General features: G+C 37.3%; 1 protein-coding gene across 1 annotated transcript; it reads right to left on the bottom strand.

Moving 5' to 3' along the window:
* Positions 1-27198, bottom strand: LOC103713204 (homeobox-DDT domain protein RLT2-like). Its single transcript, XM_039131605.1, is given in 20 exon segments — positions 1-1181; positions 3380-3643; positions 6969-7073; positions 7191-7826; positions 8973-9527; positions 9611-10339; positions 10422-10631; positions 16120-16275; positions 16374-16526; positions 17942-18028; positions 18352-18452; positions 18724-18946; positions 19027-19191; positions 19271-19360; positions 19448-19476; positions 19561-19975; positions 20226-20296; positions 25817-26101; positions 26104-26346; positions 26463-27198. Coding segments are annotated over 20 exon segments (5475 nt in total). The 5' UTR covers positions 26611-27198; the 3' UTR covers positions 1-371.
* Positions 27199-27317: the final 119 nt, after the last annotated feature.

The following is a 27317-nucleotide window of genomic DNA, read 5'->3' as shown; positions in this document are numbered from 1 at the left end:
TAAACAAAATGAAAATTTTATAAATAAAAGATAAATCGTTTAATAGGTACATGGAACAACCTAGAAACACCTGAGCAACACAAAATCTACAAACTTCTGCCGCATCACTCGGTATTACTAGGCGAGCTAAGAGCGCAAACCTGACTCAAACCTGCCCTTCCCACTGACCTCCTTCCCTTATCTGAACCGTCCAGAATTCACCTCAGATTGCAGAAGCAATTAGAAAGCTTCCTCAGACTGCCTCGGCACTTAAATTACCTGAAAAAAAGAATAATGACAGCTACAGCTATCACCAGGTAAAAAGAAGAATGGATAGTTATCATTTTCTTAAATTTTTTTCTTCTACTCTACACTGGAAGAATTTGAATTCCTTAATCACTGTATTCTGAAGAGAACGATGAAGCCCCTTCATCTTCATCTCCATTTCCTTCATCCCTGACCTCCCCCTCGTCCCCAATTTCTTCATCATCTTCATCATCCACATCAGCATCCAAGTCCTCATGCCCACTGCGGTCCACCTCATCTTCCTCGTCATCTTCAGGATCATCCTCCTCTTGACTCTCATCATCCATTAGTCCTATGGGTTTGCTCTCATTGTAGTCTATAGCATAGTCTGCTGCCTGATCATCATACTCCTCTCCTGATGCTTGACCATTTTCATCAGATTGGGAACCTTCACTGTTGTCATCATCTTCAATGTACGGCCTCCGGGTTTCCTCTAAACCCCACTCCTCTCCACCTGAGCTTCTTGGAGACTCCTCAACACTGTCCTGTCTGACACTACTACTCACACTCCTAAAATTGCCAAACAGAGACTCCTTTCGAACTGCAGGCACCCTGCTCTCAGATCTTTGCCATGACCTAACAGTGCGACGACCCCGCCTACGCCCCCCTCGGCCACGTGCCCTGCCTCTTCTTGCATACTTCCTTGTGGTCTTCTCAAAACTATTGATGTTTTCATCTCTGAACTCTACTCTGGTGGAGTTTACATTCCCTCTGGAGCCTCTTCCTCCACGACCACGACCCCTCCCACCCCGACCACGGCTCCCTCGTCCGCGACCTCTACGTCCACTTCCAGGATCAAGCCACTTAGCCTCTTTCAGGTAATCTACTTGGTCTGCAGTATCTGTTGGATCCAGCTCTTGAAAGTTCTTTACAACAGCATATCTTGATGGAAGTTTCTGCATAAAAGAATAGTATTATAATCCAAGAGGGCCAAAATATGCTAAATTTAGATAATTACTATGTTTAGGGCCTGTTTGGATGCCCACACAAAGAATTCCAGGGATAAGTTCCTCATGCAACTGAATTTTAAGAGAGCCAGTGGCTGCGGAGAAAAACTTCGCATCCATGGCAAGAGATCAGGAACTTTGAGATTATAGTCCCTGAAAATTAAGATACTTGAATCCCTCTCAGAGAAGATTTCCAGAATCCCAATTTTTTTGAAAACACGAGCCAAACTTTCCTTGATTCGAAACATTATTTTACTCTCAAGCTAACCTCTTCCCACCATTAAACATTTACGGTACATCCTCTGGACAGCTTACCCGGGCATCCAGACAGCTCCTAGAAGTCCCAACACAAAGAACTGACACTAATCTACAAAATTTTATTTTTTTTCCTCATATATTTCCCAGCTAATCAATGCTGAGTAGAAGGGAATTAAATATGTATCAAATTTAAGAACACAACACTATCCAATAGGACAAGCTCATTTTCAGGATAGCATTAATATCAGAATTTACAAGAGCAATGAGATGCAAAGTATTCAGATTTTAGCTTACTGATAAAGTTCCTCTAGAGTTAGGATTGGTTTAGTTCAAAGTTTAGATGAGTCCATGAGACAGGCAGTGAAACACATTAGGAAAGAAGCACGGAATAGTTTTAGGAAAAAAGAAAAACAGACAAACATTTGGTGAAAATGATGACTTAGAATGGTGCCCAAACCCCAAAACACCATTCATATGTTGGTGAGTGATACTTCAATAGAATTTAGCTTGAAAAAGAAGTAGTTTCTGATATTGGACTAGTGATTAAAAATGTAAACTTCAAGATTTGTCTTGTCTATCAATGTATTTTGTAAAACAACAAGATGATAAAAGGAAGCCCTGCTTTAAAGGATTACAATATATATGGAGACATTTTCAATGAAATTTCCTGGCAGCAGATAACATTCAATTAGATCTTGGGAGGAACAGGGGCATTCTTCTGAAATAAAATTAGAGAATTGACAAGTTCAAATCAACATAGACTGGATTCCAGTTGCTATTTCAAAAGGTTGGGCACAGCCTAGGTGCTCACACTAACTCTTGCATCCTAGCATCCCTCTTATTTCCTTTTGGAATTATGGTTTTGAATGTTAAGCATGCATTTAAAAATCATTTATTTTTGATGTAATATAGATAACCTAAATACAACTACTAAGGCTCCAAATTTTAGTTCATGGTCGTTCTTCCTGAAAAAGAGACAGGACTCTTTAATCACGATTACTGGATTGAATAAGAGCAAAAATTGATTAAACTGTGCATAAATTGCTTTCAAAAAGTAAGGAAATATTCTATTCCAATTTTTGAGACAAAGCTTAACCAACATTACATAATTTTGCCCCCTACAAAAATTTCCACATGAGAAAATTAAGGCATATTTCTAGAGAATAATGCTATAGGAAACCAGTTATATGCAAATGAAAATTCTCTTGCCATGTCACGAGGGAATTTCCGTAAGTCAAGATCTGTCATACCGGCCTGTACTGAACTATACAGACTATACGGTACCTTACCCGTACGATACCGAGGTTCGTTCGGTACATGAGTCGAACCAATCCAGACCGGTCTAAACCAAGCGGAACCGTCTCATACCACTGGTACTATCCAAAACTAGGGTGCATACTGTACCATAAAGATCCGTATCGCATGCTTTTGGACGGTACCATGATCAAAGTGAGAAAGGCCAAGGAGTTGTCTCAGTACGGGATGGTATTGTACTATACCAAACAGGTGACGTACTAGTGTGTTATCCAGTACTGAGGTTGTAGACCTCCACGGGGTTTATTGGTATGGAGTTGCTAGAACAGCAATTGTGGGCTCAATGAACTTTTCTTGTGTGCTTAACAGGTGCCCTGAAGCATTTCCTATTTCAAATAAATCTGAAGAATCATATTGGTCCAATGGGTCACAAAATTGATGTTCAAATCTTCATACATCAAACAAATGCTTTATGATTTAATCAACTAAAAAAACATAATCAACCAAAAAATCATAATCAACCATTATGATGTTACTGATTCCTATATTCCCATCCTATTCAGGTTTACAAGCTATCTGGTTTATCTATTAAGAAGGAACACCAAAATTCATACGAAAAGAGCAGATGAACTTACAATGAACTCTCCTACTTCCTTCTCTTTATGAGATTCCAGCTTCTGGTGCAGCATGTAAGAAATTGACGAATCAAAATCCAACAGCCTTAAAGCCACAGCTGTGGCAGTATCAGGCACCCATGGAAGTACAGGAACCGATCCAGAAAGGCCAACAGTGCTGTCCATGGCGAGTCCTAGTGTAGTAGAACTCAGCAGTTCAGTTGTTGTTTCAAAATTCGATGATAGACAGTCCCGTTTTATGGCACCTTCTAACAAAGTCAGAATCTGCAAGCAAACAAAACAAAATACGGCATTACTTCTAGATTTCTATATAAAAAGATAGTAGTATTGTAATCGAAAGAGTGTAGTATGAAATTATATTGCCACCAAGAAGATACCTATTCAAAATCAGGCAATACCAAAAGGCTTAAGTAACATCCACAAGATGCAGCACAAATGACAAGTCGTGTATTTGAGATAACCTATAACCATCTAACCTTTTTCCCAACTATTTGGGTTAGTGTGTATTTTAAGAGATATAATCCAAAATTCTAATTGATTATATCCATAGCATAGTACCAATAACAAACTAATTCACATTACTGATAGGAATTCACAAACTATAAAGTATCTACAGCATCATATTTCTTTAACTTCTGGTTTTACTTTTTTTTCTTTCAAGTTTTACAAGTCTATCCAGAAATGTGGGTGAATTTTCCAAAATTTCATGGAGTATAAAATTTTCCCTTTATGAAAACTAGAAAATATTCTTTTCTAGGCCAACCCAAGTTCCAGTCGGAAAATATATCCAGAGTTCCAGACCACTTATCATTAATTCAATTCAAATTCTTTCTCATTCTTGAGTAGTGGTCAGGATGTACTTAAGAGTACAACAAACCCATAGATAAGCTGCTTGTGCTTCATATCTATTATGCAGTTAAGAAGCTTGATACCATGTTCAACAAAGCACGATGGTTGATTTTGCAATCCACCAGCGACCATTGTAGTAGTGTGTTGTCTCTCTTTCAGGAAATGCAATGAAATAAGGACAATTTACTTTTGACAGGCATACTAATAAAGAACAACTGGTACAAAATATACATTGAAAGATGAACCAGGAATTTTCCAAACTGTATTACTGCTTATTTTCTTGTCTAATATAACAATGCAACATTTATTTTTAATGTCATGCAGAATACCTACACTGTTGCAATTCTTAGGATCATTGCTATGCCATTTTTTATTGGATGACTCTCCTCCCTCCTACTGGAATTGGAAAGTCCTTTACGGGTTGAAATTGGCTATGCAAACAAGAATTAGTAAGACTAATATTGGAATATTTAGGGGTTATCCAATACAGTATGATGTGTGGAGAGTGAGAAACTGCAGGTGGAAACTTAACGAAGTTTGCAAAAACTGAAAATGAAGAGTAAGCAGGCAATACCTCCATCAGGCATGAGTAGGAACTTGCACAATAATCAACAAAAAAGTATTATTGGCAGTTGTACAAAAGAGAGTTGAGCAACATACCCATGCCAACATGTATATTATACACACTCATCTGATTCCTATGAACTACTTACATGCTCATCTGATTCACGTGAAAGCCAGCACATTAAGTGGGAAATGCTGCATTGCAAGCTGCAAGTGGACAAATGTTCCACTACAAGCAAATGCAAATCTATCACAGTCCTTACATCTACAAGCATGTGGCGTGTATTTACAATGTTTTATAGTGCATTACATTCACAATACAACACATTTAAATAACAAAAAAATAAAGTTAATTCAGGATACCAATTCAAACTTATGCATATGTACACAAAACAGTTTAATTATAAGGAAAAAATATTAATCATCATCCTCATTATTGATGCAGTGACTTGAAGTAAGCAATGACTATGAATTTCATCAGAAACAAACCAATACTTCTTGCCAAAATGCTGAAGCAAAAACCTTGATAAGAAAATTCACATGGTGCTAAACAGATAAATTATGGCATTTGCAGCACTCCTTGTGATGGGCAATAACTGCTGAGGGCAATGGAGATAATTTATGTTTTAAGCCACAAAATGTGTCACTGATGTTAACTGGGTTACAAATTGGCACCAATTACAAGATTTGGATGGAACAGAATATTAAGTTACTAAACTACAGAAATTCATTTTTCACATATTTTCTGAGCTGAATGGCTTTTGTTGTTACATAGGAAAATACAAGCAAGATCGTAGGAAAATAGGACATACATCTTCAATAGACCTGTTCACAGGCCCAGCCAGCTCAAGCCCACAGCCTTTTGGGTGGGCTTGGGTCAAGGTTTTAGGCCTGGCAGGTCAGTCTACACCTGGAAAATAGTCTCGCTTAATATGGGCCAGGCTTGGGGATTAAATCCCGGCCCCCAGCCCGACCCCTGTATGGCCCGAATTTTTTTGTGTGTTGATTGTTTATGTTTGATATATTTGTAGATTTAATTGGCAATTGTTGATGATGCGTGAGCTTAATAGGGCAATAGACATGTTGTAGGTTATTGGCAACATTTAAATATTCATATTTAGTTTTTTAAAAATATTTTTAAGCATTTTTTAAAAAAATTTAAAAAAGTGTCAGGATGCCCGAAGCCCGGGCTGAGCCCGGGCCTAAGTAAAATTTGGGAAAAGGCCAGCCTGGCTCATGAACAGATCTAATCTTCAATAATGGTCACTTTTATAATATCATTTTGTTAGCTCTCGATGAGTAGTTAACCGAATCATGATTAAGGTTTCATGTTTTGGTGCCAATGCATGGGCCATGACACACGTCATGCCATGTCAGAATAAGAAAGTCAAAACAAAAACATAATACCCTTTTTTAATTTAAAATATTTAAAAAGAATAAATAGATTATGTGTCAACTCATGCTGGGTGCCAATTCTGGGCAATGATCATAACGCATTACTTCTCATTTCATTTAATTGAGATAACGAACATTCAACTTTACATTCATATTTTACAAAAGCAAAAAGGATAGGAAACAATGAAGTGAACAATCCAGGAATCCCACCATCCAAAAAGACAACCAATTGGAATGCTAAATCAAATTTTACTAGCTTGGAAGCTATTTCACCCTGATTAATTTGAAGATCTTTCCAGGCCTAAATTGTGTTCATTTCGGATCAGGGCCATTGATACTTTTGATCAATGACAACAGAAGAAAAACAAGGACAGCTAAGCTCTCAAAGCCTACGAGGACCAAAGCACCCAAATGACAAACAATTTAAACTTTAAAGTATCAAAAACTAATGAAACCATGTTTTAACAATTTCCTAGAACCAACATTGAAACTTATTACCTTAATGCAAGTTTAATTTGATGAGGACAGCTAATGCCAGCAGGAAGCATTAATTTACTGTAATGTAAAAGTGAAACAGGCCACTGAAACCTATATTAGATGGCCACAAGGTTTATGATGCTCCTCCCATTGAGTAAATTCCAATGAGTGGTGAAATAAGAAAAAATGTTGTTTTACATGATTGTTTTCTATTAGTCTAGTATAATTAGTAGAAAAAACCAAATTAAAATGATCATATGACATATTAAATATTGTGAGGTCAATATGTAAAAGTAAATGCAACCTGAAAGAGTTCCTCAGCAGATGACGAGGAGTGCAACTTTACACCCCAAGACTTTCTATATCCTTCAGTCCAAAAAGGCTGAAGAGCTTCTGCTGGAATGGAAACCTACAAATACAGCAAATGCTACCGTGAATATAATCAGAAAAAAACAGCAGTAAATTAAATAAAATTTAATTCAAAAAATAAAACTAAAAAAAACAAACTCAAGCAATGTCACCACACCTCAATCACAGCCAACTGTGCCTTAAGCAGCCTGATCCCAATGGGAAGACAAGAATCTGACACTTGCATTTTCCACTCAGGGTCCATTTTTCGCTTTTCTTCACACTGAGTAGCATGTTCTGAGAAATTTGAATCAGCATTATAAAAGGTTTTGAATGTCTTGTGGCATGTAGGGCAATGCCTTTCTTCAGCTAAGTAAGACTGGTAGCAGAAATGGCAAGTTTGTAGCAGCTCAGAACATCTTTTCTTCCCATATTTCATGGCACATAATATATGAGGATTGTAGCATTCTTTCCACATCCATTTTAAGTAGCCCTGGTACCTCTTCAAAGCAGTATGCTTCTCGATCTCATTCCGCCCAAGTTCAATCTTGAAAGATTTTGAGACTTCCAAAGCATCGGAAGTAAGACCGCAGAGAGTACTGCTGGGACTGTCAAATTCAGTGCTGCAATCAGGACTTGATTGCATTTCATTAGCCCCTCCTTTTGCAGGACCTCCAGCTGAGTTCAGAGAGGTGGTACACTTTTTCCTCCTAATTGCTTCTTTGAAGGTTGTCTCAATTCTTTGCAACATAGAATGCAAATGAGACTCCCTAATACCACGTGTATCTAGGGCAGCTAGAAGAGCATCAAATGCCTGTATTTTTATCAAGGAGAACATTGTGTTACAAAAAAAGCATAATTCACAAGGATCATGTGCTACATCCAATACTTGAGTATATGTCATGAACAAGCCCAAGATTACAAAACAGCAGAGTTCAATTGGTCTCATATATGTAAAACTTCAATAGTGATTTACTTCAAAAGAATGAGCTTTGCCTTCTTTTGATGCCTATGCCACTCTAGCCTGACTGATAGAATTAGTAGAACCTAAGATTGTAAGCACTGGAAGGAACAAGCACATCATTCCTCCAGTAAATGTTGTAGGATATGCACAAGCAAAGGATGGAAGAAAATTATGCCAGTGATCCAGATAGTGACTGGCATACCCCTTCATTCTCATTCACAGCTATAAGAATGCTCCTCCTTTCCATTAGATAAGAAATGAATGAAGAATGAACGCAAATTCTTCGTTGACAATAATTTTGGAAATGAAATTAAGTAGGTAGACTGGACACAAATGCACATGCAATAATTATGAGTTAACAAATGCAAGATTAAATAATCAAGAAAAAGAAGGTATTACGTTTCCAACCTAGTCTATATGAAGGTTAATTTTTTGGCAACATGAGACATCCACTAAGCTATTTCCTCTAGTCATTCATTAGTAGCCCCTTCAGTTCCTGGATCTGTAATTTCCCATTATACTAGCACAGTTTGCAATTCTGAACATGCCAATTAAACTTTTACACACTTTAATTCTGTGGTAGGATTTAGATAAACTGTGCTTATTGAACGGAAAAAAAACCATTAGTTGATCCAGCAAATTCAGAAACGCACTGTACATAAAATTATTGCGAACATAGCAAGAACTATTGCAGTACCCAGTCCAAGCCAATTAAAGAACACAGCTATATATAATGTCTAACAGAGAGAAGTATTTAAAAATGGAAAATATCAAAAAATGGCACGAAAAAGTGAGCAGACAACTTAAATTTAGCACCTGAAAATTTATTCGAATTTGTTTTGATAACTAGAGAAATAATTGACTGCACCTTTTATCAATTTCGAAAATAAGTTTGTCACTGACAGATATTGTGCTCAGAAAGTAAGTATGCATCCTCCACTAAAAGAAGGTAAATACAATTATAATTTTAACTATTAAAACAAAAGAGATGAGCACCTCCTCTGAATCAAGAAGCCTCCAAAAGCCATCTTTGGACTCAAAGAAGATTCTTCCTGAACCAGGATCATTTGGTGAAGCAGATGTTGAAAACTGCCAGTACCGATTACGCCTACGATCTTGACCCAAGGGTAGTGACCTGTATACATATAGTTGTTCTGCCTTGTGACCAATGTATGATTTTAACTGTGAACGTGACTTTTCAGATGCATATCCATATTGTTGAGGTGGAAGAGTGTCTGCATTAGTAGAAAAATCTTGCCCTAAAGAATTCTTTTCAGCAGACACATTACCAACATTGATCTGACTGTTTTGCTCTAGATACTGGTCATTGTTGATGGTATTTGGATTCTCATCACAAATCTGATTCTCAACAGTGTGCAGTGGAGTTTGACCTCCCTCTGTTGCAGCATTTGTTTGGGTTGCCTCAGCTTTGCTCCCTGTGAAAGAAGTATACTGTAATTTGCTTGCATACTCTTCTTTAAAACGTCTTTTATCAAGCTGTGCCTCTGCCCACATTTGCTTCTTTAGAGCATTTGCAGCTTCCAAACGTTCCTGGAAGACTGCGCTTTAGATGACAGGTCACAAATAGAAACAAAAGTAAGAGAAAATATAGTACCAAAATATTCAATTGCTACCTCAAGAATAACACGTATGGAGTTTCCTTCAATAGCCACACCAATCAACGCGACAAGGGCATTAAGGCGCTCTTCAACACTAAGATCAGAATAATCACCTTCTGTCAGTCCCTGAACCCATGGTTCACCAAAGTTGCTTTCATCAACCTCAATGTCCTCCATGTCAGCATTAACTACCTCATGGCAGTTTGAATCGACATCAAGGGACTGGGTAGCACCCGAAGCACTTATCACTTTGGAGTTTTCAGGAGGAGAAACTGAATGGCCTTTTTCCAGATTCCTAGAAACATTCTGTGGAGTTAATTCGGCCTCATCACAAACTGCCTCCTTGTTAATACCTAGCGAAGTTGATGCTCTAGCATCTTTTAATTCATTTGCAAAAGGAACATTCTTATTTGGTTTTGCTTCAATACTGGCATCATCAACTTCAGGGTCATCAGCAACGTCAGCATCATCAGCCTCAGAATCAGCATCATCTCTTTCAGCATCATCAGCATCTTCTGTATCCTTTTCAGCTTCAGAATCTGAAAGTCCATTTTGGAATACTCGTATCTTTTCTCGTGCAGCTGATAGTAGAGCTTCTGCATCAGCAGGATCTTTTCTAAAGGGAGGTCGTACACAATATGTTGAAGGAGCCGTTCTTTCAAAAAGTTTTGTATCTCTCGACAATGCCGCAGCAATAGATGCCTCTGGTGTCTTGCTTGTGGTGAGATCCCTTAAACCAGATTTCTGACAATGAAGGGACAGGAAAAGAAAATTCAGATGAACAGGTCACGGAGAGGAAGAATTTGACAATTGACGGAAGAGATACCTGAATCTTGTCTGCAACTTCTAGTATTGTGAGGCCTTTGCTTCCCTCAAGAGAAAGGACATAAAAAGCAGCAAATTTGACAGTACCAGGAGTTAAACGGTGCCGAGATCTACGTCTATGAGTATAACCTTTTTCTTGCATCAATGCAACTGCATTTTCAGCAGCTGAACCATTCCGTAAAGTGGAAATTACATCCTCACCATCATTACCCTGACAATCAGAAGAAAATTCCATTAAATCTCCACTAAAAAGATAAATAGCCAACAACTGATAGGACCTTCAAATGCATGCTTATTACTCTTGAGCAGTAACACAACAAAAGCAAAATATATTTTTTATATCAAAAACCTTCATCTATTAAGTGATTGATGCTGATATTGCTAAAAGAGTGATAACGTGCAGTATGAGGAATCAGCAGAAAGTGAGATTTTCTAAGCTCCAAAACAGTAGAATTCAAGAACATGATTTTATAAAATTAAATGCATGACCTAGCACATGTATTCAAGTCCATATCGGTTACACAATTAAAATGCAATGAGACAGTTTATTAAAAAAGCAAACTATCATGGATCAGGCCCAAAAAAGGGATAATTTTTTCACCAAAGAAATAGTAGTACCCATGCACATCCATATATTCAAGTCAATATCCATATTTGTTTTAAACAGATATGGTACAAGTCGGATATTGGTTATAGCCATATTTCCTCTAACCGCACATCCCCATATATTCAAGTCAGTATCAATTACACAATTAACATGACATGAAATAATCTATCAAAAAGGGATGATTTTTCCTCCATGTTTTCTCTATCTGAATATCAATGTGAAATATTAGAATATTATTTTGATATAAATCAGATTTTGAGTTGAATTAAATAATGAAAACTAGTAGATAATTGATCAAACAAAAAAAGGACAATAGTAGCTTATTGATCAAGCTAAAAAAGGAGAGGTTTTTTCTAACAAAACAGTATTTGTAGAAGCAGCAAGCCATATTGGATACGAATACGGATCGGATACTAGTATTGCTGCATTTGTATCCATATTTTTTCAGCAAATGCGAATCAGATATTGGTATATTTATATTTGTCAGCTGCTGCTGGTCGGGACGGACAGGAAACGGGGCGGGGATAAGCTTGTGAAGAAGCAAGCTTATTCCCCCACCCCCAAAAAACAAACCGACCCTATAGCGCTTCGCGTTCTTTCTATTCCATCCCAGTCTATTCCGGGATAGGCGGCTAATATTAATCTAATAAGTGCAGTAGTTTGTTTCTCGACTGCTTGTCGTGCAAAAAATGGAATAACTGAGTGAAAAAGGGGAGTCTTTTTCACTTTCTGTTCGTCTTCAGTGCCCCAAACCGGTTTTGAAAGAAATGATTTGTCAAATCCACCTGGTAAGGAAGAGCCGGGCCCCGACGGCTTCCAGCCGGTATTTTATCAACATTGCTTGGACACAATCATCGGATCTGATTTAATACGAATGGTCCAGCTAGCTTTCGGGTCAGTCTGGACTGGGTCATAAAGTGGCACAGATAATAGCAATTAGGTGGAAAAAGATTGAAAAAAAGGGCTGGCTCACTTTTTCTAAGTAATGGGAAAGAGGACCGATCCATATTTTTTTCAGCAAATACGAATATAGATAATAGGGCTGAAAATGGTCTAGATATGGATCGCGTATTGGTACATCCATATCCATAACCATATTTTTTCGACAAATATGAATATAGATATAGATATTAAACAAATACCAGAATTAGTATCCATATTTGTTCTAAATAGATATAGAGATGAATTGGATACTGACCATATCCATATTTGTTCTACACGGATAGGGATACAAATTGGATATCAATCAAGGAATGTGGAACCGAGCCTAACTGGCCGGTTCCGCCAATTTCAAGCTGTACCCGTGGCTCACCGATACATTTCAGCCATTGAAAAAGGCTCGCTGCCGAAGCCGAATGAGAAGAGAGAGAGAGAGAGCAGAGGAGGGAGGGTGAACGAGGCGCGGCGAACAGCCGTGGGAGAGGAGCAATCGAGGTCGCGGCTAAAAAAATTGGGATATTTTAAGTCAAGTCAGCAAATCGATTGCCGACTTCACTTAAAAAAATTTAAATTAAAAAATCCCAAATTTTTTAGCCTCCGCCGGCCCCCCGTGGCCCTCCGTCAGCATCCATCGTCGCTCGTTCTCCCTCCCTCCCCCACTCTCTCTTTTTCTCTTCTCCTTCTTCGGCTCCGATGATTTTCTCTATTGGTACGGGCCTAGCACAGCCCGTACCGACTCGTACCGCCAAAAAATCGATCCGGTGCTCGGTACCGATTCCTCCGACCTTAAAATCAATTATATTCATATTTTATCTATTTAAATATGGATCAAAGTCAAATATTATTTATATATAAATTGGATTTTAAGGGAATTTCAATAATGAAAACCAACATAAATGATTGTTATCAAGGATGGGAATGGAATCCAATATAAAAATCACATGCAAAGCATAGGTAACTAGGTAAGGGTCTAAATCATGGTTATTCAAATCACAAGGAGACTGACTCAACCAAGGTTACGAATCATTGGTTCAATTGTATTTGTATTAAAAATATATTTGAAATTAACTGTTAAATAAAAATAAATAATATACAAAACAATCAAGAATTATATTTTATGGAGAACTTGTAAGAAAAAGTTATTTATAGATGTAAGAACACGTTACAAGTATGGATATTTTAAAATATTTTAAACAACAAAATTTTGACGATATTATAAAGAATAAACTGAAATATTTCATTTTTTATCATTATGAAAATGATAGGTTTTTTATGAAAAGAATTAATAAATAACATATGAAATATGTTGTTTTTATGACATGAACAAGTTTTAAATAAGTATAATAAGATATCAATATAGAATAGAAATAAGTGTTGTCTCAATGGTTGAGTGGCTGGCCAGTTAGTTAAAGACTTGGGTTCGATCCTTGATAAAGGTAGTATTCAGATTTCTTTTTTGATTGGAAATCTAGATTCGGATCCAGAAAAATCTTCAAAAATCCAGATCCAGATTCATATCCTAAAAAATTTGTGATTACCTATCAGAATCTAGATCCAATCAGATTCAAGAATTTCTATCTGAATTCGATCCGGACCGAATACAAAATGATAATATCCGACTAGTTTTCAGCCCTAACAAATACCAACATTAGCATCCATATTTCTTCAAAAGTATCAGGATACAAATCGAATATTAGGCATATCCATATTTGTTTTAAACAGATATGGACACAGTAATAGTTATATCCATATTTTCTCTATCTGAATATGGATATGTAAGATATTCGTTGGATATAAATCAAATTTTGAGAAGAAATCAATAATGAAAACTAACATAATAGGAATGGAATCCACTAACAAGATCGTAGGCAATGCACAATAACCAGGTAGTGGTCCAAGGCCTAGTTATTAAACTTGCATGGAAACCAATTTGGCCAAGGATCTGGGTCACTGATCTTACCAGATTTGTATTAAAAATATAATGAAACAAAAAATATCTAAATAAAATATATGATATAAAAGTATTAAAAATTTTCTACAATAAGTACTATTGTCACTCTCTAATTGCAGCATAAATAAAAAGAATCATGGATTTATATTTTGAAAGAACTTTAAGAAAAAAATATATACAAATATACAAATATGTTGAAGTTATTGATTTTTGTAGTATTTTAAACAAAAAAGTCTTGAAAATATCATAAAGAATTAAACGAAGTTATTCATTTTTCATATTTTTATCAAAGAAAAAAGGAATAAGTTTTTATGAAAAGAAATAATTATTAAAATATGAAATATCACAACATATTTCAAATGAGTATATTCGATAACGTAAGTTTGAAGGTATAATAATGACTTATATAACAAAACTGAATGTTGTCATCGTAGATGAGTAGTTGTTAACCAACTAAGAGGTCACCAGCTCAATACCTTGTGCAAGTGCTATGAAAATGATTTTTCCTTGATATAGTTAGTCTTTCAGGGGTTTTTTTAACCGGATATCCGAATCCACATCTGATATCCAGCAAAACTCATAAGCACGTATCAGGATCCAATCAATTACAAGGATTTCTACAAGATTCCAATCCAAACCAATTTGGAGATGGATACGGTCGAATAATATCCAATCTATTTTCAGCCCTAAGCAGTAGCATGTCATGGTTAAGTAATAAAAGATAATCATTAGTCTAAACTGAAAATTCTGTGCAACCTAATTAGGCATCATCCTGTCAGCTAACCTATAAAAGATACATGTCTTGCAAATACAATCAACTAATCTAATCAAAAAATTATGTGCTAGCTAAAGTTGAAGAAATTCAAAACTATAGAGAACAATATACCACAACTCCTGGAAAAATTCCAGGTGCCTTCAAGCTTCAAAAAAAGTTAAGAGACATGAGCATGGAAAAGACCAAGGATGAGGCTCCATTCAGTGAAGCATGCTTGATATAACTTGCAAAATATGATGATGAGAACAAATCGTTTCTTAAAATAGACAAATATAAAGAAATAGATCACAATTCACATATGCAAGAAGCCATTATAAGCTATGAAAAATGAATAGCAGTCTACAAGAAATTAAATTCTTCATAAACAAAAGAACCATTCTTAAACTAAATAACAATCTCTCGTAAAATTTAGAATAGTTGAAACAAAAGAAAATATTTGATATCTCAAGCAATGTCTTGATCTTCTACATCGAGTAATGTCTTTTTTTCCCTCTACTTTTTCCCAATTTCACAATAACCACAATAATGATACTTCCAGAAAATCATTTGACAATCAAAATCAATCTACTAAAAAGAGTAAAAGAATAAAAGAGGTTTAACCAGAGTTTTTTTGGGTACATACCATTAATTTTGGGGGCAAAGGTTAAAGTTGCATGTTCCATAGATGTTTATTTAGATATGAAAGAACACAAACTTCAAATGGCAGAACGCTTTTAGCTTTACTGTCACATAAAAATTAAAACAAGCCTCTCCCCATATCTCTCCTATCTTCCAACAATATAATCTATGCAAAAGTAAAATAACAAAACCAACTGTGATTTGGGTTATGTCGGATGGAACCTGGATATTGAGCCTAAGCATGAATTTGTTTGAAGGAGATTCTTGCTCAGGCAAAAACTACCAAACAGCCCCAAGACATGTATGTAGCTTTTGGGACTTCAATTATGTTTCTCTAACAAAATAGAACAGCCAACGAAGAAGAAAGCTTCCACCAAAATCTTAAACCACAAATCACCAACAAAGAAAAACTGCAAACCCATGTTTCTCATGAAAAATATAAACTACTAGTTACAAAGCATATGAAAACCTTTTTAAACGGAATATAGTAGAGGAAAAACTCAAGGGACAAATTGTAAATTCCACCTTAAAGCAATCAAACTGCATTTTTTTAATGCCTAATCATGTTAACAAATAAAATCCCAAATTGGCAACTGTCTATCTTGTCTTCTGAAATGAATAAGACTGACCTTTTAACTGCACTTCCTTAATTCTTTATGAGAATTATACGTGTATCCAGACAATATCAGTACTACCAATGGACATAGCCACATCAACCAAGGCAGAACTAAAGATCCTTACCAAAGTTTTGCAGGAACTAGATTAAGATGTGAGCATAATTTTAGAAGCTTGTATCAGGGGTAGGATACCTCATGGTCATCACGGAAATAAACATGTTCTACATTTCTTTTCTTCAATTGAGGACCGAATCCAGCTGACAAAGCAAATTGTCGCAATATTTCAGGCCACGTCAAGTAATTTAGGTGGCGCTGCCAGCTGCGTATGTTGAAGCCCCAAGCATATGCCTACAATGACAGTGGAAGTTGAAAAATAAAGAGATACATTAAACACAAATCAATACTGAGAAAAGAAAGTACAGAGTGAGTGCAAAATGCCAACACACCCCTTCAACAATCTGTGGATGACCTCCCCCTGTATTAGCAGCACTATTTTGGTTAGCTCCCATTGCAATAGCTGGAGTCCTTGCAACATCCTCAATATCTTTAATGACAGATTTCAATAGAGCAACATGTATCTCCCCCAGCAGTCTCGAATCCTGGGAAAGCTTAATGTTAGATCAACAAAACCAAGACTGCTTACTTGATTGGCAACTGGGAAACGAACTAGTATCATCTAGGATCGACCATATATTTATCCGAATTATATATTACACAAGCTCCTTGAAGAAGTTTGGCCTGACTAGATGGTGGATGAAGATAAATGCACTCCTTATAGGGCTGGAAGTGGGCTGGGCAATACCCCTACCCGAACCCAGCCCGAATTTTTTTTTCAAGCTTCGAGTCGGGCTTAGGCCCGAAAAATTTTGGATAATCCAGGCCTAAGCCCAGCCCTGAGGCCGGCCTGAACCCAATCGGAACGGCCGGAATTATCCATTTGGGCCAAAATTAGGTCCAGCCTGAATTTGATTAAAGTTTAATATTTCATAATATTGCTTCACAAGTAAATAAACTAATTAAAAATTAGTCTTTCTCCTATAACACAAGTAGATGATATATAATACATTACTTTCAACTAAACCCATTTTAATCTGTCATTTACTTTCTCATTATTCTCTCTAAATAACTAAAAAAAAAAAAATTGGCCTAAATTCGGGCTCCATTTCGGGCCTTGTTCAGCTCGGGTCGGGCCCAGGCTAGGCCAATGACATACCCGAGCCGGGCCCGAAAAACAAATGGATTCTACATTTAAGCCCAAACCCAGTCTGAACTCTTTTGAGCCTAGCCCGAAGCATGGTCCAAAGTCGAGCCGACCCAAGCCCATTTATAGCCCTAAGTCCTTATCAATATATATGCCCTTTTAAATATTATTTTTAAAGAGAGAGAACTCTAAGGAAGTGCCTTCATAAAAAGTATTGCTCTTAACAGTTCACAAAATCCACCACAATGCCTCAAAAAACATATTTCCAAATTTACAATTTTATCAACATTTTCACTTCATCTGGGAGAGCATACAAACCCCCCAAATTTTAAATTTTGAAAACATACTGCATGGTATAACAAGTGGTGCACAGAGCAGGTACAAGACACTAGTAGTCATATTCTATCTCTACATATATACAAAGCTGAGTTTGAGCATTGGGGCATGATGTGACATTCCAGGAAGCTTATTCCAGATCCAATAACTGGAAAAGATGCTTCTACCAGTCTACAAGCAAATATAGAAAGCATTAGAATATCAATCACTGAATAATTCAGGTATACGCAATGGAAGACGGGTCTATCTAGTCCAAAAACAATATATCCAGACAAGAATTGATCTTTGTTAATGTCAGCCTGAGTCTAGACTCAAGACTAATCGCAGACCAAGCTGGTACCTTGCAACCTCCATGCCCCTGACTTCCGACTTCCACATTGTTTATAGCATTGGCACAACAGCAAAATAATTCCAGGATGCAGAAAACATGAGATAACAAAGTTCAGATGATTAAAAACATATGTATAGAGGACTCACATAATCATGGAGAGATTGAACAAACTCATCAAGAGTGAATGGCCAAAGCCCAAGGACATCAGCAAAAGTAATTAAAAATTTCCAAACCTGAAATTGATAGACAGTGGCATTTAATACGTGTTAGGAAAAAATAACTCATGAATCATATAGCATGAAAGCATCATATTAAGTGCATATGAAATTTTAGTAGTAAATCCATACTAATGAAAGCTAAAGAAAATCACCACCTTTCTTATATGATAAACAAATCACACATGTAATCTAGCTTATTATGTCAGATATCCTAAGACAAAGGTACATTCCAGCAACAAAAGATGTTTTCTTCAAAACAAAGCCATCATAAGAGCAATCGACCCGAACATGAAATATTAAGCAAACAGAGGTATAATAGCCAGATCAGAAAACGGTACCATAAGAAGGTTCCCAATGTTCTCTTCAGAATCTATCCAAGGTTGAATTGCAAAAGGCCTTTTCAGTTGCACTGATTTTGGCGGAAATGAACTCAACATATCTGAAGCACATAAAAGTGCTGAATTACTGATCAAAATTCATAAGATTTTTCATGATGGATTTTGAACATCCTTCAAGTTGACCTTAAATTATATAGCAGAAAGTAAAAAAATGTTAATCATGCTTATAAGTAAACATTGTAACTTCACCAACAAAAATCAAGTTTTCTAACTGAAACCAATTTATGTCATTTGTCGAGCTTCATGTTCCGTAGGCAATAAATGCACAAGGCAATTTCGCAGCTGAGCTGCATGTCATAAAAAAGAACATACCTCTAAATGAATCTAGCAGCTGCAGAGTATCACTGTCAAGTGAGAAAATTGAGGACAATCCTTTTCTTGATGCAGCCAACTCCATTAGTTCTAAGCGCTCGTCTTCAATAAGCTCCATATATTCTCTAGCAAGCCTGCGAGCTGTAGCCCTCTCATTAGCAGCTTTAAGCCTTGCAGCCTCCTTCTCTCTTCGCAGTTCTTCTTTCTGCCTCATCTTCTCAACCTGAACTCATCCCCAAGAGAAACATATTAATTTACTTTCAAAAAAGGAAACTCAAAAGTCTAAACTGTTGAGATACTTACTCTTCGGGTTTCTTTCTGCAAGTATTTCTCCTTGCGCTCAAGTGCACGCCTTTGTTCCCTTTGAAATCTCACTTCCTCTCTCTGTTTTTCACGCATCATCCTCTCTTCTTCCTTTCTTCTTTCGCGGTCATGCCTTTCCATTTCCCTCCGCATTTGTTCTTCTCTCTGTAGATGAAAAGCTTTAATTCAGTAAGCAGTTAATGAATGTCATCAAAGACAAACATTCAGAAAAAAATAGTGACACCTTTCTTCTCAAAATATCCTGTTTTTCAAGCTCTTTCCGTATCCGCTTCTCATGGGCTTCAACCTCCTTAGCAATTCTTGCTTCTTCACTCTGCATATGTTGAGAGTTTACATAAAAACAGAACCAACTTAAAAAAAAAAGGAGATAGAAGAAGCTTGCTCACTAGATCATGCATACCTTACGTTTCCTCTCCATTCGAGAAGAATCTTCATCACAAAAAATCCTCCTATCAGATGATAAATATGAATTTTCTAATCCCATGACTTGATGAACACCAAATTGACTGTCACCTGGAGCACTGGCAAAAGAGCTGCTGTGCTGAGTAGTCTCATACTCTGATGCAACTGCAGAATAAATTTGCTGCCTGCCTTGATGAGACAATAGGCTGGCACCCGACATTTGACCTTGAAAAGTGTAACTAGGAGCCAGTTGTTCATTTCCATGCAAATATTGCGCTCCTGAAGTTAAAGATTGCATCCTGGTACCAGGAGCATCCACTGAAGAATCATAGAAATGAGATTGAGGGACCCTGTCATATGTCTCTGATCGGACACTTGGCTGCTCAGGTAGAAACTGATATTCATGAAGAGCCCTTGGACCCATCTGAGGATTACCTACATTAGAACCTCCAATTGCCAGCTTCCTCTTCCCATTAGATGAATTTGGCATTAAACAATGTTCTATACTAGGCAAGAAAGTTGATGCCTGCAAACAAAAGCCAGAGTATTCCAAATGTTGAATGGAATATATGATTTCTCTTCTGCAAAAGATAAATCAAGACTCATAATGCTAGCCCAGAGATTGTAGACATGTCAATACTAAAAGGTGTTAGGTTTGGAAAAGTTAAATCAAAAGCCCATCAAATCATAAAATCAGGGATGTAAACCAAATGCCAATTTGTCAATAGCAGCAGAATATGATAGATGATAGTGGCAAAATAAAAGACCTTAATCACCTTTGCATCATGCCTCTCAAACATTTTACAATCATAAGGCCGCAAAGTTTGCTTCTGCTGCGACGGCATTGCTGCAAAAGAAAAAAACAGAATAAGTTGGAGAATCTGCATATAATCACCATCAGCAATCAATCAAAATATAAGTACAATATAATATCTAATTGACAAGACTGATTCACAAACTGCACACTCGCAACTCGTAAGAAACAGAGGACATGAATTCCGGGTGAGTGGCATCATCCACAATTATATACTAATACAATTCGGCCTCTATTTATGACTTTCTTCTTTGGAAGACCCAATATATAAACTGAAAATTTATATATTTTCTTTAACAAAAGAAGTCTGAGTTAAAACCTCAAAGCTAGTATTTGATGCTTATTCAAGCCAAAAAATGAAGAAATCCACTATTACACACCCCTTCTTCTCCATTGGTTATGAAGACATTGATAGTGTATAAATTCACTAGGATGCCAGTGTGAAAACCACTATTGTCAATGCATGCCTGGACATGTCTAGTATTTTTCATCAAATCAAAAGCTGATTGTACTTAAAAAAATATCAAACTAAAAGGTGGACAACGCCATGTAATTTGCACACAAGCTTGATGTCCCTTCTGCCCTCTTTAGAAACCAAGAAGGTAAATGCTGCCAATATCTATCTTGCAAACCCAGAAACAAGAATGAGCCAGATCCTACCACAGATGAATATTTCAAGCCACCTTAACAAAGATGTCTGTCGAAGTTGTAGTTCACAAACAAAGAACAGAATAAGCAATTACAACAATGATAAGAGGGCCTTTAGTTTCCTAGTATATCTGGATTGCAAAAAATCCCTTAATGAAATAGCTTAAGCATATACTAGCAATTCTTCATCATGATAGCAGTAATGATACTCAATCTAAAATGAACCTTTTATTAATCACTTTATTCAGGTGCAGGATTACTGAAAAGTGCAAGTTATATGGGACTTTCCAGTTCAATATATCTGCACTGATTTGACCAACATGTCGAAAGCCACACATATGTACATGTACAACTATGTATATGTTCACATGCAACATTATATATATGCTATATACCTGACTGCAAAAGCATCCAAAAACATGCATACCTACATATATATGTAGGAGTTCCTGTTCCTGCATGTATGTATATCACCAAGATTTGGCATTTGGAGAATGACATGAAAAAATAAATTATATAGATGTAAATATCAGACCCTCATCCATGGCATGGAATGAATGCGGCCAGAGCTAAATGCACTACATTGGCCTAGAAACAGGAAAAAATGAGCATGTTTTCTCCCATTTGAGGTCAAGGTAATACACCAGGAACATTATGCACAAGGTACCTAGATCCAATTACAACAAGTTGAATTATGAAGCCATATACCAGATGATCTAAAGGGTTATAAATGTTATTCATCAAGATACTGCACCTTCTCCATACTCATCATCATATATTTATGTTGTCTGCAAAAAATCCTAAAAAGTGTATTTCCTACTGATTGCTAATACTGGCAATAAATAACTTGTAAAAGAATTTCACTCCCTCACGAGGCCTCTAGTGACACCCAACTTGATAAAAAGCAACCAACAAATTCAAAGGCAGCTCATTGACTGCACAAACAACATCACTCACATTTTTTCCCTGAAAACTGGGACGAGTGGAAGCCTACCCAGTATTGGGGTGACGGCAGGGTCAAACTTAGGTCTCTTGTATCAATATAAGAGCCTTTAGCAACCCCACCAGGCATCATCCTCTATCACTCACATGCTTAGGTTCGGCCGACTTCAATATTTTTAATTTAAAAAACAAACTGCAATACATCCAGCACACCATAGTAAACAGCATCAAACTGATATCAACTTGATCACCATATGAATCTGATAAATGGCCTCATATCATGCATTACAGAGCATATAATAAGTTAGCGGCCTAATAGACAAACGAAGCTGCCAACCATCATGTGCCACCTCACACATAAAAGTCATATTGACAAGCGACTAGTATTAATTATGCAAACAAAAAAAAAACTAATCCCTGCATAACATTTTCTTTATCTTGCACAATAATGTCAATGTCGCGTTTATCGGTCTTTGCAAATTGTCTACCAAATAAAAATCTTTTAAATGAGTAATCAACAGTTACCGAATACTGTCAGACTTTCTCATATATTTATTTTTTTCTATTTTTTAATGAACGTTTCCAGAAAATTTCCTCTTTTTTAATTTATTTCTTTCCTTTATTTCTTGCAAAATTAGTTTGGAAGCCTATAAACAAGATTTCCCACCTTTTTTGCTAAAGGGGCATATCAGAACATTATCTGAAATATGCTTGTGCCATATAAGAGAGAAGACAAACTTTCACTGACACTAATACAATAATTTTACTTTTGGCTAAAACCTAAATACATTTTTTGACAGCTACATGTGACACAGAGCTTAGATTTTCATTTCCACTATTAAGAGGCCATGCCTTTTACATCATTCTTCAAGGAGTAGATCAAAAACTTAGAGAAAACTGCATCCACTTAGCAACCGTAACTAGACTAACCTGAAATCTCAAATCCGTCCAAAACCTTAATGCCTTTTCATGTAGTCATGAGTCATATGTACCGGTGTAACAGACTCTTGAAAATCCATTACATGGAAGGTAATATTTTTTGTATGGACAAGTACCTAATATTTTGGTTCTTGGTCATGTCAAACTGTTTTGTTGGCAAGCATGAACCAGTACCAATGCTTGTGTTCTTGAAATTGACCATAAAAAATTAAAGTTAATTATTACGAAGTTTTAGTTTTATCTTGCTGAACCATAGTAGGAAAAATAAATATTTTCTAACAAAAATCATAAGCAACTCAAGTGACCTGAGGACTCCAACTCTCTACATAATATATTTTATACTAAAGAAAGGCGCTCAAGAGGATAAGACTACAACAACTTACTTAGAAAATGCATGCATTAGTGCAACGTGAAAAAATTTCAATGGCTATAAGCAAACTCCTCAGATACTTTACAGGTTGAAATAAAATGTCTGAAAAGCCCAACACATCAGAGAATTACCATGTCTAGTGGACAAAACGTGATAATCCAATGCAGCAAATGATTTAGCAGAAGTCAACACAAAGTATGTTAAGTTCAAGTCAAAAGAATAGAATAATTAAACTTAAAAGGAAACAATGACAGAGCTGCACTTAAGAGAACAGAAATATCTAGTGCCAGCTTCCCACTAAACAAGTCATACTGAGAGAGGGAGAGAAAGAGAGGACAACTCAAAAATGCTTTTATAGTCAAGAACGCCTCAGCATACGTGGATGAGTGCATGAAACTATACAAAAACTCTATAATTTATGGTTTTCAAGTACAGAATATGGATGTTGAAGCATGCCACATCCATGCATATCGAATACATGTAACCAGTGCACATCAAATTATAAATATAACAAGAACAAACAAGTATAGGGAAAAAATAATAATATAAACTTCAGGCAGAGGGCACTAAAGTATCATCCATGTTGGCTATACTCTAGACAATAGAGACAACCTGAATAATAAATCAAGTGCATGTTCATAGAGTGAAAAAGGGGACCACATGAAAAACCCTAAGCCACATCTATTTGCTAGACAAATATTTGCTGATCCAATAAAACTATGGAACAAGCAAAATAATAACCTAGCCAACAACCCTTAATCCAGATATCTATGGCTGGCTTTCTAAATTATTTTGCACCAATAATTCTTCTTACCAACCACATACACCATGACCACACATTTCAAAACATTCTAGACTCCCATTGATATTGACCAATGTCTTCCCATCCTTTTCTTGACACTTTCGACTAAGATATGAAATGCATTGCCTAATTAGGGCTCCTCGGACTCCTCTTAAACATTTCTATCTCCACTGGTTCTCCACCACTTCGTTCTCAATTGCTGTAACCCACAATCTTCCTCTAAAGTACACAATTGCAGTCCCCTCATTCTTGTTTTATCATGGATCCACCTTAGGTAAAATCCCTGGTCTGCAACTTGCTCATCTTTTGTTCTTTTTACCAGCCAACATCATGAATAACACATTGTGGAGCATATTCTTGTCTTAAATTTAACCAAAAAAGGCCAACATCAGAGCATACGGCAACAATGCAACAAACAAAAAGCACCTTCTCACTTCATCATGCAACCAGAATATCTTATAAAGCATACTCCTAAAGACATGTATGTAGATGTCTAAATGAAAGAGATTAATAAAGGAAAACAAAAAAAGGAAGGAAAGAAAGAAAGTGGAGTACCTATCATCCATATTCGCAATTATCCAGACATCAGAATTAGGCCCGAATAGAAAACTCACGTGAAACACGAATATTTGTCGAGTAAAATAATGTAAACTAATAGAGAAGGCAGGACCGCATGACTGAAGGATCCTAAGATAAATCTTTTGCAAGATGCCTATTTATTTTATCCAAAAAATAAAAGAAAAAAAATACTTGCCAAGAGCAAGACCATATCACTAACAAGCCTTATTACAAATATTTGGGTCAACTTTATAAAAATTTCTTCACCAATCATTCTTGTTATTAACATATGCCACAATCGCCTACAAATCATTTTTCCAAACTTCCATCCATGTTGGCCATGATCTTTATATCACCTTCTTGGCACTTCAACAAAAATATGAATCACACTGCTTATGGAAACAGTTCTTGTCCTATACCATCTCAACCGGTGCTCCATCAGTTCTCTAGTGCTTGATTTTTGGTCATTGCAACTTGTGCACTCTCTGAATGCAGATTTTGATCCTACTAGATCTCATTTTATCAGAATCTATCTCGACATTAAAATCTCCAACTTGCTTTGATTCGTTTTATAGCCCAAAACTATGATAGGCTAGATAGAATATTGAGGACTAAATTCTTGTTCCAGCCAATCTCATGTAACAGTAATGCAACAACCAGAACCACCTATCCCCTCAATCATCTGAACAGTGCACCTTATAGAGTGCTCTCCAAAAGACCCATTGATAGGATTCTAAGTAGGATAATAAAAGTAGAAGTAACAGAACTACACAACTAGATACTGTAATTTGGTGAAATAACTAGCAGGAGCAGGAGCCCCTTTACCGCAATCTATTTCTCATGCATAATATCCTCGCCCTGCATTGGAAATTTTTTTTGTTACGAGAAGACCACAAGAAATAAGGATACAACTACTAGAAAAGCTTCCTTTGCTACTACCATCAAATCTAAGAGTATTAACAGATAAGAAACTCCATCATGAATCTAGGGCAATTACATGTCAATATCAGTGAATTGAAATAGACATTAAAATGATGTATTAATATACTAGACAATCTAAGGAAACAAACTCTTAAAAAGTATAAACTTAGGTTATGATTAGTTGAACATCTAGAACAAGTTGAAGTCCATAAGCCAAAAAATGTTCACAAAGGAACTAGCAGTTGCAGATCAAAGAACTCAAAGCAGCAACTACGTTACCCATCTCTAGCCCTCATAGAAATCTTAAAAAGAATTGCCCAGTAAAGCGCTTCACAAATAGCATATGCTACCATCATAGCTAGTATATCTGTACCTATAGGTGCCCCAAAAGCACCAGGCGGCAAAGGATCGAACTCCACACCAAGAATGGGCCCATCCTCCCTCAGCGGCTCCCCAAGCTGCGCTTCAACAGAAGCAATCACACGGAGCTCCGCCACTGAGAGGGGCAGCGGTTGCACCAGCGACGGATGGGGCGGTAGCAGCCCAGGTGGAGGCTCATGGTATCTCTTCCCAGCAGACGAGGTGTCCAACGCGATCCTCGAGACAGCTGCAGCAGCTCGGGAGACGGCCTTCCTTGTCTCTCCACCACTCCCAAGCCCCCTGCAAAGGGTTTCGAGCTCAACCCCGCCCCTGCAGCCCCTGACCCCATCATCACATCACCCCCAGCCGTGGCAGGCGACAGCACCGGCGGCTGCGGCTCCTCCTCCTTCCGCTGCCTCTTCGCCGGCGGGAACTTTCGGTCCTTCAGCCTCCGGTGGCAGAACCACATCTGCAGCTGCCGATCCGAGAGCCCGGTCTTCGCCGACAGCTCCGCCCTCAGCGCCTCCGACGGGTACGTCTCCGCTGCCCCCAAACAAAATCAAACCAAATTATAACAAAAAAAAATCCCCACCCGATCGATCACTAAAACCCTGGAATAATCGTGCAAAAAAGAATCAAAAAGGGATCGATCAACTGACCGGCATAGGTTTTCTCAAGAACCTCCAATTGGTACGGGCTCTTCATCTTCCTCTTCGACGGTTTCGCGTCACCGCCCCCCGGCGTCGACGCCTGCTTCTTGCCCCCCTCCGGCGGAGGCTTCCCATCGCTGCCCTCTCCGATCTCCATCCGCAGCAGACCAAGCCCTAGAAAGAGAAAAGGTGGAGATTGGAGGCGAATAGACCGAAGCTAGGTCTTCTGTTTTTGGGCGAGGAAGAACAAGAAATAAGAGGACGAATTCCTTCCCCGCATTAATTTATACCACGCGGAGGCCAAAAAGAGAACGATTAGGCGTGGAAAAAACCCCAAAAGACCAAAAAAGGGCGACGAGATGTGTGGTGAGATTCGGCGGAGAATAATAGTAATAACAATACCGAGAAGAATAATAACCCCACCGAAAAAAGTGAAGAACAATAAGAACAAACAGAGCGGATTAGAGAGAAGGGGGAGATAAAGAGATGGAGAGAAGAGAACGAGGCGGAGGAGGAGATAACTAGAATAAAAAAATGAGGAATAAAAATAGTGATTGGATTGAATTCGGCGTTGGGTTTGAGGTGGATTAAGGAGGAACAGAGAAGGAGAGCAGCGGATTGTTCCCATCTATTATCTTCGCAAGAAAAAAAAAAGAAAGAGAGAGGACGTTGCGTGATGTAATGGGTGGGGTGATTATTTTTTCCTTTTTTTGTGGGATTTTGGGGAAAAGTAATGATTTAAGAGAGAGGGGCTGTAGAGAGAATCTTGGTAATTCGGGATGATTGAAGAGAGATGGGCGAATTTCCTTCGTTTGAGGTTTTTCTTTTGATTGTTGGGTCTCGGGTTTGCTCTCTTTCTGCCTC

The sequence above is a fragment of the Phoenix dactylifera genome, chromosome 11, assembly GCF_009389715.1.
Source record: "Phoenix dactylifera cultivar Barhee BC4 chromosome 11, palm_55x_up_171113_PBpolish2nd_filt_p, whole genome shotgun sequence".
NCBI classification, from domain to species: domain Eukaryota; kingdom Viridiplantae; phylum Streptophyta; class Magnoliopsida; order Arecales; family Arecaceae; genus Phoenix; species Phoenix dactylifera.
The sequence above is the reverse complement of the archived record's forward strand: the minus strand, read 5'-3'. Positions and strand labels throughout refer to the sequence as shown.